At 44.3% G+C, this 15,757-nt stretch overlaps 1 protein-coding gene across 2 annotated transcripts in view; it reads right to left on the bottom strand.

The window, feature by feature from the left end:
• Positions 1-2,493: 2,493 nt before the first annotated feature.
• Positions 2,494-15,757, bottom strand: part of KCNH8 (potassium voltage-gated channel subfamily H member 8) — a 1,879,819-nt gene continuing 1,866,555 nt past the window's right edge. For both annotated transcript variants that reach the window (XM_069648885.1, XM_069648884.1), the window contains one exon: positions 2,494-3,876. In XM_069648885.1, the coding sequence (XP_069504986.1) occupies positions 3,175-3,876 (702 nt within the window). In that variant the 3' untranslated portion in view covers positions 2,494-3,174. The remainder of the gene's footprint in view (positions 3,877-15,757) is intronic.

The following is a 15,757-nucleotide window of genomic DNA, read 5'->3' on the forward strand; positions in this document are numbered from 1 at the left end:
TTCAAAGGTACCAACATGCTCTGAGAAAATAAAATGAGCTTGAGGGAGATCTGGTAGGAGATGGTTTTCTTTCTGAAATACATTCTATAATGTCCAATAGATTTTAGTTAAGAAAATGTTTCAAAATAACGGTGGCCTTTCAATTTGTGCAGTTCTGAAAGAAATGTGTCAACACAAAATAACGTTGTCACAGTTTCTTGCTCTGAATTGGGAATCATAATGCTGTGTTGTGTTTCTTGATTTATTAAACAAGCATTAACCTCACGTCCTTGTTTAGAATCTCCTTTGCACTATGCGACTTAAACTTTCTATTAGATGGGCCTTGCCACGCACATAGGGTTATGTTTTGTTTGAAATACAAGTGTTCCCCTTTTCAGGGAGTTTGCTATGTCTTGTCACACCGGAGCACCTATATCGTGTTAGAGGAACAAGTCTTCCTGAGTGCACAAAGGTTTCTGTGTCTTATGCGATTGCATTGCCTGACTAGTTGAAGTATCTGCATTGATTAGAGTGCTGAGGTTTTATCCAAAAAACTGTTTGCTATCCACATTACGACACATCGCAAAACATTGCAGGCAATTGCCCATTCTTACACACTCTTACGGAAACTCGGACTTGTGTTTCTCTCCCAAGAGCCTTTTCAAGGCGTTTTTTTAATAGAATTGTGTGGTGATCATATAGCCATCCTTATGCACCTGTAGAGTTACTTGTATATATGTTCTTTATCATGAAGAGCCAATTTTGATTGTCACATATTTTGTGTTTATCACATTTATTGCAGATTCACCCCTAATTTGTTTGCTTAGCGTGGCAAAAAAACAAATCCTTAATACATTGTTTTAATATCTGCCTGCCATGCGGTGGTTTACTAGGATTCAATGGTGCCAATTGTGATAGGGTATCAGGTAATAATGTCCCCATACATGATGTCCCCATACATAATGTCCCCATGTATGATGTCCCATACATGATGTCGCCGGGAAAAGCCATTGGCGACATTATATATGGTGACATTATGCATTGGGACAGGTTGCGGGGATGGCCCATGCGCCCCTTGGAAAAAAAAAAGAAAAATTGGGGGGTTGCCGGGGTGTCCCCGGCATGTTCAATGTAATAATGTCTCGGCAAAAAACAGTAACTTTTTGGTCAGGAGACATTTTTGCGGGGACATTATTGCATGGAACCTGTGATAGTCCATATTGTTGTTTTTCATTGTGAGAAGGGTGAGGAGTGCGCTGCATTGGAGTACAGGTTAATGTGTTGGCGGCGCTGGCTTATATTGCCACAGAATAAGTTGATGTGGGTGAAAGCCTCGATGCAATATAGTTTGGGAAGGTCGGGCGGGCCACTGTTTGACTGCCTTTCACAAAGTCTTGCTGGCTCCAGCTATCGTGATCTGGCATTAGGAGCCATTTGCTGTGGTGATCGTTTGTCTGCGGGAACCCTTCAAGTACGCTCACATCATTTCAAATGAAGCCTTGGGCTTGTGCCAGGTCTTCTCTAGAGTTGACCTTGAGCTCTTGCGTGTACATGCGAGAAGATGGTTGTTGTTCTGGGACAGGTATGTTGAAGATTGATCTCAGACTGTTGTCGAGTGCTTCTGCTACGGTGTTTCAATCCGTGTTGTAGGCACTGTCAGGGTGGTGGTGAAGCTGATCGGGTCTTCTGTGAGTGGTCGTTAAGGAAAATCTTTGATGAGCTGAGGGTATCTGCTTGATAGGCTTGGGTTATGTATGGTTGTTTGGGGTAGTGTGGTGGTTGGTAAAGGCAATAGCGAGGTGCTCCGACCAATCAGCTGTAAGGAATGTTGTATTCTGAGGTTTGCAAGCAGGAGTGTTGCTAGGTCTGGAAAAGATCAGGGGCTATACTAATGTTGGGGTTTACGGGATTCCGGGCTAGCCAAAGCCTTTTGGTTGTAGTCCCTGAGCTTCTATCTGGGGATAGAACCAAAAGACCCGGGCCTATAGCCCGCTCAGCCCTCCCTCTAGCAACGCCTCTGTTTGCAAGGCTTTTATGATGCAGACGAGAGTGTTGCCTTTGTTGTGTGGTGGCCCGGAGCCCTTGAGAATGTTACTCTGAAGGGCCGGTCGAACTGGCCAGATACTCCTGTCAAATTGAACAGTTTCTAAAAGTCACCGGGGAACTGAGGAGCTAAATTGCATCAAAAGGTTTGCCTAATAAGACTTACCCGACAGCAATTATTCTTCTAAGAAAATAACTTACCGTGACGTTTAGTGATGCGATTTTGAAATCCAAATGTTCCGTTGCGTTGTCTGCAGCGCCACTCATGTTGATGGGATCAGTGCACACTATGTGCAAACCCTGAGCTATAAAATGGAACACATGGAAGAAGGCACCGTGCATAGAACGGAAGAGTAAAGCTTGAGACTATATTGAACACCACTGGTCTTCGCTGCTTCCATTTCCTGCATCACACACACTCTTCGCAATGCCCCCACACCCATTCGAATGGCACCAGAAAACACAGCAACCTTTTCGTCTTTTTTGTTTTGCTTTATAAATAATTTTAAATAGTTTAAATACATATTTCATACCAAGTATATAAAAATAGCATTTGTGTCTCTGATAAATAAATTAGAGAGGTTTCATTTACATGACAGCTAACGTGCAACAACAGACCACCGGCCTGTCAGCTCTCGGAGGGGAGGGTCCCCACGGTGGACGACATGCAGCGACTAAGGTCTCTGGCCTGTTTTCCCTCCGTCCGCCTGGGCACTAGAGCCAGCGGGGGTCGGGGGGGGGGGTCACCTGATGCACACAGTGCGCTGGGGGGCATTGTCTGCCGTAGACGACCAGACGCCCGGGTGGGGATGGCTTTTTCTTCAGACAACAATGGCGCCCGACATCCTGCCGCCAAAGGCCTTCATGGCGCTCTTTTGTCTGAGTCTTCTGGCCGCCCAATGGCGAGCTTACAAAACACAGCCCGGCCACCCAACCCCAAAAGACCACATCTCTATAGAAAACACTTTCCACATGCTTCTGGAAAGCAGCGTGTGCAATATCGAATTGGCAACCTGCCTCCTACAAGCTCTCGAGCCTCCTTTTTATTTGCAATTCCCTGATAGGCAGAGACAAAACACTGCAGTCATGCTGTATACGTCTGAAATCAGGCAGCTGCCGAACATGCTTCGAGTCCCACTGAGACACCTATCATTACACGTCTATGGTTTTCTCGTCTTTGTAATCCATTGTGCTGCTCACAATCTGTAAGGGGTAATTGTCTGGGGATTGCGCGGTGTATCCCGTGCTCCCCTCCAGGTCCCAGGAACCCGGCAAATTTTCAAGGCTAAGCGAAGTGATGGCCCCCTGGCTGAAGCCTTCCTCCGACCGGCTGGGTAGCACCAGCTGCAGCGACGAAGTCTCTGAGGAAGAGTAGATGGAGGGCGAGAGGGTGGCCGAGATCGACTGCAGCGGGGTCAAGGTGGCGTCGGAGAGGGGCGACGTGCACCTCAGGTAGGGCAGTTGGTTCGTCTGGATGACCTGGTAATGCGACGGGGAGTAGCCCAAACCTGTTGTGTAGTAGAGTTCACCGTCCATTGCATCTTGGAGCTCGCACTCGGGTCTCTGGGGGCTGCTTCCCACCGAGGAAGGGTCCATGTGCCAAATGTCAGACACGGTGGAGCCCTGGTAGAGCTGTGTTTTGGTGCAAGTCACCGTGCCCGACTCCTGGTGCATATAGGGTTGATGCGTAGTCCATGCCATGGACTGTAATCCCTCCACCGGGGACCCGATCGTTGTGCCATATGTGGGGCAATACCCCGTTGGTTTCTGTGCAGCCAATAAGTTCTCCAGGAGGTTGATCACGTTCTTCATATCCCTGCCCAGCTGCGAGACCTCCTGCGTTAAGGTATTTACCTAAGGAAGCAAAAAACAAGCAATGGTTATTTGTATTTTACAAATGAATCATAACAGTATAAACTGATGCTTTGGGCAAATGTCACAAAAAAGAAGTTGCATTTTAATGCCCCTGGCTCCCGAGCCCACCTACTCTTCTACGGCCGAGCAGAATACTGAATTGACAACACAACCCTCTCGCTACACTTAAGCATCCAGCACATTCGTGGTTGCATATCAAATCTTATCAGTCCAACCTACCCTTAAACAGTGCCCCACTCTATCAGACCTGCTATGTAAGCCTCTTGCTACACAAAATAACCCACACAATGAATGATTGCACATTAAATTGTTGTAGTTCTTTTCTACTGTGACTCACACTAGCAAATCTCCTTTATAACCATCTGGCCACACATTAGCAACCACAACATTGGTGGTTGCATGTGAAATGAGTGCAATCTAGCTGCATTCTGATCTATTCTTATACTGCAGCTCACTATAGCAAACCGAGCATTAACATCTCACTCCACATGAGTATTCACAACATTGGTAGTTGCATGTGAAATCGCTGTGATCTAATCTGTTCGTATACTGAAAATCACTCCAGCAAACCGAGCATTAAAATCTCACCTCACATGAGTATGCACAACATCGGTAGTTGCATTTGAAATCGCGGCAATCTCGCTGGAATCTAATCTATTGTTATACAGCAACTCACTCTATCAAACTGAGTATTAGCATCTCAACCCACATTAGGACGCACAGTATAGAGGAGCAGCTGCAGGCCTCTGCTGGTAATCCTGACTCCCTACCTCCTGTATGTTAGAAACCTGAGATTGTGCCATGCTTGACACCAGCAGTTGTGACCATACCAGAGTGAATATTTGAAAGAAGGTACCCCCTGAGAAAACCCTATCAAGTGTATTCCCAGAGAGATGACAATCTGAGCGAGGAACTCCCTGAAGAAATATGAAAATGAGAGAAAGAGGAGCTGGTGACGTCACAAGAGACGAACGTGACACACAGAGAAGACTGGCAGAAGAGAATTCATGAACCTTATAGAAACTGATGACGAAGTAAAGAATCGAGTAAACTTTAATATGAGAAATGAAGATTGCATGTGTGTGACGCGCTGCAGAAAATGCAGTTCGTTCAATAAATGTACAGATGCCGCAATGCAAGTAGACTAAGTAAACTTAGAAGCTGGCTATAAGTAGTAAACAGACTGCAGGCAGAGCAGGCATTGTATAGAAATTGGACATCAGTGTCATATATTTAGTGAGCCCAGACCCATGGAGAAGAAAGGCCGGGAGATGTGTCCCAGCAAGAATTAGCTGAGATTGCGGACTTGAATGGCAATGTTTTCTGGCCTGATGTAAAGGCTAAAGGCAGCCAGGACTGGTTATCTATTCTTGAAGGCCGCAAATGTGAAAAGCTGAATCATCCCGTGTTAAGGTGTAAAGGAAAAACACCATGCATGCCAACGTTTATTCATTTAAGACATTTAATTACTGCAAAAAGGACCAAATCGTGGTCTCCTGTCACGTGAGCCAAGGATGGAAATAGAGTTGAGCTTGGAGTTCTAGAATAAGCGATAGTGCGCGCTTGCACTCCCTTATATTCCCAGAGACAAGAATACACTGCAAGGCCAAGTTCAAAGACAATCTTCATGGCAGACTGCATGGGCGATGAGAGACATTGGGCTAATTGGGTGAGGAGGTAAAGTCAAGTCCACCTCCTGGCACCTGGGTATGAGCTTACGTGCTGCTAAGTGAACTCAATGTTCCAGACATGGCATGAGCATGCCAACAAATTGTAGAGGGCCATATAACAAAGGGACTTATAGTTTGAGAGCCAATGATAAACTGTGCAATAAATAGTGTTGAAGACGACTTGCACTAGAGGTGGGCATCAGTTATCCACCTGACAGTAGAGATCCAATCACAGCCAACCCCATATAGAAAGTATACTTAGATGTTCTCCTTGAGCCTATCACAACTCCTCGTAGTTTTGTCTTATTTGCCACATAGTATGACGTCACGTATGACAAATGTTCACTATATAACTGAGATTTTTAGTACGGCGCACAGAGAGCTTGAGCAAATGTCCGTTGATGTCTGTTTTAGCTCCATGTTTTAGAGTATTGATAATAAAACAGGAAAACTTTGCCATCTTCCTGAGTTGGTTTGATTATTTGTTGTCAGAGTTATTCTGCATCCCCATCCACTGCATGCGTGTTACCAAAAGGGCTCTAAGCTCAAGTGGTAGCACTGCGGATGGTTAAAAGATCCAAATGAGGTTGTCTCCAGAGTTTCCGACGATTGGGCATCCTTTGCTATTAGCCGGAAGGTCGCAGGGATTCCTGTGGTGAGTGGCCGAATAGAAATAAACTTGCAAAAAGAACCCGAGACAGTGGGCAGGTCCCTCTTTGATGAAATCCCTGCCCGGTTTACACAGGTGCTCTGCCAACAGAAGGCGAAATAGTCGATTGGAGGAGGAGTTGATACCGAAGGCCTCGAGTCGAATAATGAAGAAATGGCGAGTAGACTAAGGGTAATGGCAAATTAAGTGGATGGGGTTGTGATAATTTTTGAGTAACAGGAAATATTGTGTGAAGAAGAATAGCGCTTAGGGTCCTAACTCAAGGGAATTCAGAAGGAGACATCTCAAATCTTAACGTGGGTAGAGCAGAAAAATATAACGCATGAGCAGATTCATGTAAGGTGATGTCTCAAACCTTGTATAGGGCACTAAAAAAATGTGAGAAAGGAAAAGGTGATCACAGTGTTTATTAAATGTGTAAAGTCGACTAGTCTGTATGATTGCTGAATAGAAATATCAAAGAGCAATAAAAGTTGTGAAGTCATTCAGAAAAAGTTGAGGAAGCTATAGTGATTACCTTAGTGATGTGGTTGGTAACAATCCAGAGGTAGAGATAACTCATTGAGAAATTAGAGGCTTGAGCGGCGATCGATGGTGCACGCTCATGTAGTTTTAAAAGAGTTGAAAAAGTGCTGATTTACGCAAAAGTACTTAGGGTCTTTTATAAATCTGGTAATATTGACAGTCAATTGAAACTTGTCATAATGGGAGACACTCCTCTGATGCACTTATGCAAGACACTGCCAAAGCACATGCCCAAGCTCAAAGAGTATATTGTGTGGAATGGGTAAAAGGCATGGCAGATAAAATGTTCATGCCATTGCCACAAGGGGGATCACTTTCAAAAGCGGTATTGCAACACATGACCACATACTTGCACGCTGCATACATGGGGAAGAAATTAGAGAAGAGGTTAGCTATTCTAGAGCTCTGGAATATGGACGCGGAAGAGAGAGATGATCCACCACCTGAGGAGTAGATGCTTAGTCAGCTAAAGGAGGACGGTGTTGAGCCCTCCTCCCCTTAACTCACCTGAAGAAAGAGGCTGTAGCATGGAAGAAATAGGGTTGTACCCTTTAAAGGAGGTGACAGGGTATAGTAACCCAATGTACGAACCGCCCACTTATAGCAGTGATGCTAGTCCAGAGGGGAATAAGAGAACAGAAGAGATCTGAAAGATCTTACAAGACAAAGAAGAAAAGAGTGAGCGAACGACTATATCGGCAGAAATAGAAAGAGAGATCAAAAGATGGAAAGGAGAGAAGGATAAAGCTGATGCGGTAGAGCTCGTGCAGAACGAATGGATGGGTGGGCAGATATTACTCACAATTGATGGGAAAAGCATTGAGGAAGTTAGGCAAAGAGAAGATAAGGACAAACAAGAAAAAAGGGACAGAGAACAAGAGAAGAGACAGAAAGAAGATGAGCAGAAAAGGAAGAACAGGGAGCAAAGAGAACAGATATATCAAGAGGAGAAAAAAGAAAAGAAGAACAGGCAGAAGAACAAAGAAGATATGACAATAGACAGAGAGTGATAGAAGATAGTGGCAATAGAGAAAGGGAGAGAGAAGAGGAGGAAGTGCAGACATTAAGGGACAAAAGAATACAGAGACAAAGGGAAGAAGAGGAAAAAGGGGAGTAAGGAGAAAAGAACAAAGGCAAGTGGAAGACAGAATAAGATGGGAGGCGAGAAAACAAAGAGAACGCGATGAAGAAATAGAACGAGGGAGAAAACAGCAGGGTCTCGATACCAGTGTCATTCAAAAGGAGCCAGTAGAGCCAAGCCCAGCAATACGATGGGACAGAACAGAAGAGTTCCTTCTGATAAAGGAAGCAACATCAGTGGTGTCTAGAGTAATATTGGTAGAAGAAAACTTTGATGCTGGAAGCATCGGGGAAAGGATCGATAAGGTTTATCAGGAACTAAAAGGAGGTAGCAACTATGGAAGTCGAGGGAAGACGGATCAATCCCTAGCATTTCGAACATAGAGTGTTGTCCTTAAGCAGACTAAACCTAAAAAAAGTGAAGGGGAGAATAGTCACACTAGTTGGGGACAAGAAATGTCAGATGAAGAAAGAGTCCATCTTCGAGGTAGGAGCAAGGAGCGCATGCGCCCCCGAAGGAAGCTTGCAATTAGATAAAGTAAGATGGTCCGATATGGAACAATCTAAGGATAGGACACCAGATCCCATACCATGTCTAGAGCGTCCTCGAGGATGATCGCATAGTGAGAAGGGAGAATCACTGCCATACATGAGCAGATTAAGGTCACTACCGGCAAGAAGTCGGACAGGGACGATCGTCCCTGCAATTGATAGACTAACAATGGGAGCCGATTGTAGGTTGGGGTTTACGCAGTTTCCCTTATTGGAAAAAGGGGGAGCAAGACCACAGTATATTCCATGGCCGCTGATGGATAAGGCTAATTTAAGGTGTAAGCTCCAGAGTTTGACCGCGGGCGCCGCAAAATGGATATATGAGTTAGAAAAAAATGACAGGAGGAAATACACAGGCCACAGGGGACATGAAGGGGCTCCTGGCAGCTATTCTTGGGGAGAGAGGTGTTGACATATGGAGGAGAGCAGAATATTCAAGTGTGACAGCACAAAACACAGCACATGATGGAGCGCTGTTTAATAATTGTAGATCAGACTTATGAAGGGCTGTCAGTGTACAGTATTCTTATACATCAGACATTCGTTCAATTATGACACGTAAGATGAAGGAAGATGAAGACCCTATTGCTTACATTCAGTGATTCAAGAGAAATGGCAGCTTGAAACTCGCGAGCTGTGGGAAAGAACGGTGGAATTATTTTACCACATTTTATGTAAGGGGTTGCCTGAACCAGTACAGAGACAGATGAAGAAACAAGTGGGGATGGAAGCAAAACTGTGGCCTGAGATACAGTCGATGATAGTGCATCACTGTCGGTTGTTACAAGAGAAAAATAGGAAGAAAGATGAGACTAGAAAAATCAAGGAAGCCAAGTTAGTTCAGAATCAATTTTCAAAAATTTGCCATAAAAGGGTGGTATTGAAAAGCAGAGAAGGATTGGGAATGCAGGAAGCAATGGATACATGACAGGTGAGTAATCAGTGCCCGATGGACCATGGTGATATGTGTTCATGCCACGAGGCAGATGTATGGGCCTATAGAGAAAGAGGGGGTTCCAAAATAATCAAGGTGGGTTTCAGAATACATAGAATGAGAACCAGAGCACCCAGGGATGTTTTAGCCAAGGGGGACCTGTTAGACGGGCAGCCCCAGTATGTTGGGCTTGTGGGATGACAGGGCACATTGTGCGCATATGTGGGATCCAAGGGAATGTAGAGAATGGCCAATTATAAAGAGGAGGGGACAGCTTATCCTCCACCATATAGCACACAAACTGGGGAAGGATTTGCCTAAGATCACACAGTGTATCAGACACAAGTGCAGCGAGTGCAGCAGGTACAGCCGCAAGAGTGTGTGCAAAGGAATCTGCCACAAGGGCTGTCACAACAAGCCCCTATGCAGACACAGCAGTATGCAGACACAGGACAGGTATTGACACCCAGAATAGGAGGTGTCACTGTGGTAGGAGGAAACCCATTCACAGGGACAGGTATGAGCCTGTACCCACAATAGGAGAGCTCACAGGGTGACTTGATGTGTTCAGTTCTATCTGTGCAGCCAGGCCCCCAAGAGGAACCAAGGGTCAATGTGACAAAAGGAGGCAAATCTTTTTCTTTTTTAGTAGACACTGGGGTTACTCGTTCATGCATACGAGAGTGAAAATATCCAATGTTGGGGATTGCCATGAATGCTCAAGGGTTCTCTAGAGCTAAAAGTTGAGTTCCTTTAAGCGATCAATTACCAGTCTCTATAGGAGAGTGTGACATGTCTGTTCCTTTGTTATATTCACGACAGTTAACATTTTGGGAAGAGATTTCATTACAAAACTTAACAGGGCGATTTCATTCACTGATCAAGAAATAGTGTGTTCCACTCTGGGAATGCACTATTTAAATGTGGGTGAATTCATACTGGTGTTCACAGGGCAAGTGGCTCTGTGAGGCGTCCCATCTATATGGGGTGAGCATTCTACTGACATGGCTACCTGGCTTAGTGGGAAAAATTTTGAGGATACCTGACAAGTTTTTATTTAGACTGCGAATATCTATGGGTGAACAGAGAGGACAGACTATCCCTATAGAATTGGAAGCAGCCACAGTATGAATGGAAATGTCAATGCTTGAAGGTGTAGGTGTTGAGTGCAGACCACAGAGAACAGAAATAGGTCTCGAGGAAGGCTGCAGATTGACTGACATTATAGATGACAACATATTCAGGGAAGACCAAACAGATGATGAAGTGGTGTTCTTTATGAGAATCACATACTGGTTAAGGATAGAAAAGAGGGAAGTTCCACAGCGAATGGTGATAATGCGGCAGTGTCCAACATTTTTTCAGGAGGACTTGGAGAAGGTGCCAAGTGTCATTTGGACCACAGGCCCTTATGACGTAGTTTTACTAAAGGGAATAGGGGGAAGTCAAAATAAAGCTGAAGCCAAGAGCAATTTTACCTCGAGCAAAACAGTACCCCATGTCTTGAGAGGATGATTAAGGTATATTTCAGACTATGAAGGCTCTAATGAAACAAGGAATTCAGGTGCCATCGGAATCGTCGTGTAACACTGCAGTTTATCTGATTAACAAAATCTAAACAAGGGTCGTGGAGATTCATACAAGATGTGAGACCGATTAATCAGATTGTAGAGAAAAAGTTTACTGTAGATCCTAATCCGGCGATGATATTTTGCAGTATCCCAGTGGTAGCTCGATATTTCACTGTGATGGATTTGAAAAATGTGTTTTTCTTGATCCTGTTGCAAGACTTGCTTCCTTTACGTTCCATCAAACTCAACTGAAACATACTAATTTGCCCCAGGGGTACTGTGAGTCCCCATCGATCTTTAACAGAGTCCTACAGATGGATTTTGGCAATATTGATCTTAAGAGTGCGGTGATACAGTACGTGGAAGACATTTTAATTTGCAGCCGGGTGCAGACAAGATTCTATTCAGTAGACGACTTTTCTAGCAGACAAGGGATACAAAGTAGACAAAGAGAATTTACAATACTGCCAAGAAGAGGTGTTAAACATACAGCAGTTGATTTCACATGAAGAAAAGAAAGTGACAACTGAAAGAGCTGAATCGATTATGAAAACCTCAAAGCCAAATTCAGTGAAACAGATGCAGCAGTTTTTGGGGCTATGCAACTATGTTAGAGCCTGGATGTTTGATTACAGTTCGTACACAAGACCCCTTTTGCAAGCTTTAAAAAATACGTGGACAAAGTAAAAATAGAATGAACTGGAGAAAGGGAGGAAGGGTTTGAGGAATTGAAAAAAGCTATTTGTACGGCCCTTGTTTTGGGAATTCCCAATGATGCCATGGAATTGGATTTATTTTCACGCAGAAATGGGACAGTCATGATAGAAGTGCTTACACACAGAACTACATTGGGGTACAAGCTTTTAGCATATTACAGTGGGATTTTAGACCCAGTAATGAGAGGACACTTCCCTTACGAACAGTCATTAGCAGCCACTGCGTTGGCAATTGAGAATTCTAAAAGTATTGTGATGGGTTCCTCTATGACTCTCTTCGTGGACCATGCTCTATTTGCCATTTTAGAGAAACCCAAAGGCACATTAACATCTCAAAGAGCTTCTGCTTATAAGTTAATGATTTCGAGTCCAACAATCAAGATTGTAAGATGTAAAATAGTGAACTCTGCCATGTTTATAGCTGAGCCAGTAGAATAAGGTGATCATGTACATGACTGTGCTAATTGTATTGAACTTTATGATGATATACCCCAAATAAAAGGAAAATGCTTTGGTGGGAGGGTAAATTCTCTTTATTGATGGTTCTTCGAAAGTTGATCAGACTAGTGGGGAAAGGTATTCAGGCATCGCAGTAGGGAGACAAACATTAAATGGAGAATTTGAAGTTATAGCAAGTGCAAGGCTACCCTCTCATTTTTCAGCGCAAGCAGCAGAATTAGTAGCGCTCATTATCACACTCGAGAAACAGGAAGGACAGGAGGTGACAGTGTACAGTGACTCTGCCTATGTGACGTCAACCGTACATACAGGGTTAGCGTGTTGGAAAAGGAGGGGCTACCTCTATGCGGACGGCACTCCATTGCAGCACGCATCCTTATTGGACAGGCTTATTAAAGCACTAAAACTCCCAGTGCTCATAGTGGTCGTTAAGTGCACAGCTCACACTAAGCAAACAGATTTTATCTCTTGCGGGAATGAAGCCGCACACAAAGAAGCCACAATGGTTGCATATTCTCCAGATATTTCAAGAATTGATACCGAGAATATTAAGGAGAAAGTAGTTACAACCTTGTTAGTGCAAGAAGGACTTATAAATGATCTATAATCCAACTAGTGGAGATCCAAGGGAGTGCACCGCAGGGCAAGTACGAATTATGGAAATGAAGGGGTTGTTCTTTAGCCACCACAGAAGCATTATGGCGACAAGATAGCACTGAAAAGCCAGTGATCCCAGTAGCTTTATCAAATGTTGCACTTGAACAACTGCATTACACTGCGCATGTAATTAGGGAGAGTCTTGCTGCTACAATTGTGGAAGACTGGTTTATTATGAATTTGTTGGAATACGTTGCATATACTGAGAAGAATTAGAGGAGTAATGCCTCGACCGAATGGTCTGTTTCAGTATTTACATATCGACTATGTCGAGGTGCTGCAGGTGTGTAATGAATATAGATATCTGTTAGTGGTGGTGTGTCCCTTCTTCAGGTGGATTGAGGCGGGTCTGTGCACACACCCTGATGCCACTTGCGCAGTTTAACCTTTAGTATGTGAAGTTTTTTCAAGATGGGGTATGTGTGAAGGTGTGAAGTGCGGAGATCCAACAATGGGTCACATTTTGTTAATGAGGTATTCAAACAAATAGGGCTTCTACTGAATATAAAGGACACATTTTCTTCTACTTATGACCCGCAAGCGAACATGTATGCGAGGGACTAAACGGCCTCCTTAAAGAAAGGATTGCCTTTAGTAAATTGACTTTGAAAAAGGGGTGACTATATTGCCTACCCTTAGCTTCATATTCCTCTCAGAATAAGACTGGTTCAGACCATCACCTCACCCTTCATGAGCTAGTAAAAGGGCGGCGATTGAGAACGTCTCTTACACCTCCATCTAGGAGTAGAAGTGACTCTTTCGGCCTCATTACACGGTAGGCGGAGGACCAAGGTGCTTTTAGGACCTTGGTCCATGCCGGTAAAATACCGGCACCGCCTTGGTGGAAAGGGGAATTATCGCCCTATTCCAAGGTTGGCGGGGCGGTAATTCCCCCTTCCCCCATTGCCCTTCCCCATTCCCATTTTTGCCCCATAGGGCTCTATGGGAATGGGGAAGGAGCTAATTACGGTGCTGCAAATTGTGGTACCGTAATTAGCACCCTGGTCCCTTTGCGGGTTGGTTTTTAATGCCTGCTAAACAGCAGGCGTTAAAGTACCTACCCGCAAAGGGACCTCGTAGTAAGGCAGTAAGGGTTTACCGGTACCGGTGCCCTTACCGATATCGGTAAACCCTTACCGCCGTCCGTGTAATGAGGCCCTTTGTCTTTCTATTTCTCCTCTTTCACAGTCTCAATCACATTAGTACTTTTACTAAGACAGAGGCCCTTTTGGTTCCCCCCACTACAGCAGCTGCCTTTTCTTTACTTACTTCCACTGACACAGAGGCCACTAAGGTTCTCCCTAGAGGGAGAACTGGGTTTGATTTATTTACTTCCACTGCCATAGAGGCACCCAAGGTCCTCCCTACAGGAGAATGCTTTTAATTTGCTTTGTGAGTATTACACAGCTTTTCCATATGGAAGACATAAGAGAAGTGCAAAGGAAGATAATGAGGGGACAATTACCTATCTAGACAATGCAGCATACGTGGTATCAACGCATGAAAGTTGTGGGGGAAAGAACAAACTTTAATTTCCAGAGAAATTCCCGAACACGATGCCAGATGCCTTGTTCATCTTGCAGCATGCATGACCAGAGGATAATTTCAGAGAAGTTGGGCCACTTTGCAATGGAGCTCGAAATGGTCATTTCCATTGCAGGATGATTATATCAAGACATCACAGTAGCAACCTCGATGGGAGCCAAGATGCTTGTGTATTCCGCAAATGGACAGGAAGAGGTAGTCGTGAAAGATGTGAAAATAATGGAATGCCCTATTATAACAGAGATAGCTGGAACACCTAGATGTTGGAACAAACTCACGTCCTAGTCTACGGGCAAGTGAAGTCCAAGAAAGGATGGGGAGGACTGAAGTCTTGTGAAGCTCATCTATTAAAGTCAAAATATGTGCAAGAGGTACAGAGAAAAAACAATGGGTGTTTGAAGTCATGGGCAAAGCATGCCAAACTGTTGAAATGAGTAGAAAATGAATCAGGTCCAATGACGGTGCTTCCATTGGCGAATGCAACATTGTGCTTTCGAAGAGAAGAAATAAATCATGTGGGAGATAACAAAGGCTGCAAAACTACAGTTCACATTTCCAGAATGAGAGCAGGGACGGCCGTTCTTGGGCTTGTGGGCCCAGAGCCTACATGAAGTTGCCCAAGGATTTGGGAGGAACGTGTTCTTTGGTGCTCGTCCATGCTCCAGCATTAGTGATTCCTCAAAGTGACCTGTACATTGGAGAATTTGGAAAATAAGTAGATGCCCATTTGAGAAAGAGAAGCGCACATGACTTTCTCAATCGAACCAGAAGAGAGAACTACTTTTCAGCTAAGTCAGTAGAAGAATTTGAGGCCATTACTTACGAGCACAGGTTGTTCAACCAGACTGCTTCGATAGTCACAACTATCTTCATGCCTGGGATCCAGCTGATTGGCAATGCCAAATGGTTGAAAATTACCAGATGGGAGCTTCTGCAGACAATTAACACCACTGCAAAGGGATTCAATGCTATCAAGGAAGAGTTGAGGGCCATACGACTGATGACCCTACAGAACAGATATGTCCTTGACCTGATCACAGCAATAGAAGGAGGAGTTTGTGCCAAAATTGGGCCATCATGTTGCACATTCATACATTCTCATGATGAAGAGAATGGGACCTTGATAGAGGCCATACCGCTATTGACAAATCTGCATACTCAGTTGACAGACGAGACAGAGGAAATTGCAGATGACAGCTGGTTTGCGTCCCTATTCTCTTGGATTCCGCAGTGAACGGCAAACATCTTCAAGTATATTGGAGCACTATTACTCATGGTGATTTTCGGATTCCGTGTGATCAAGACAATAATTGCACAGTTAAAGAAGACAGCAAAGAAGGCAGTAGTCAATGATCAATGTCGTATCAGGGTTTTGACCCAAGGAATTGACAGATAAAGATGTCCTAAAATGTATAGAGGCCAGCATCATTGCACCTGAGAGAACAAAGTTTCTGTATCCAAAGAATCATAAGAAGTATGTG

Source organism: Ambystoma mexicanum, chromosome 2q, assembly GCF_040938575.1.
Source record: "Ambystoma mexicanum isolate Mex_15411 chromosome 2q, UKY_AmexF1_1, whole genome shotgun sequence".
NCBI classification, from domain to species: Eukaryota; Metazoa; Chordata; class Amphibia; order Caudata; family Ambystomatidae; genus Ambystoma; species Ambystoma mexicanum.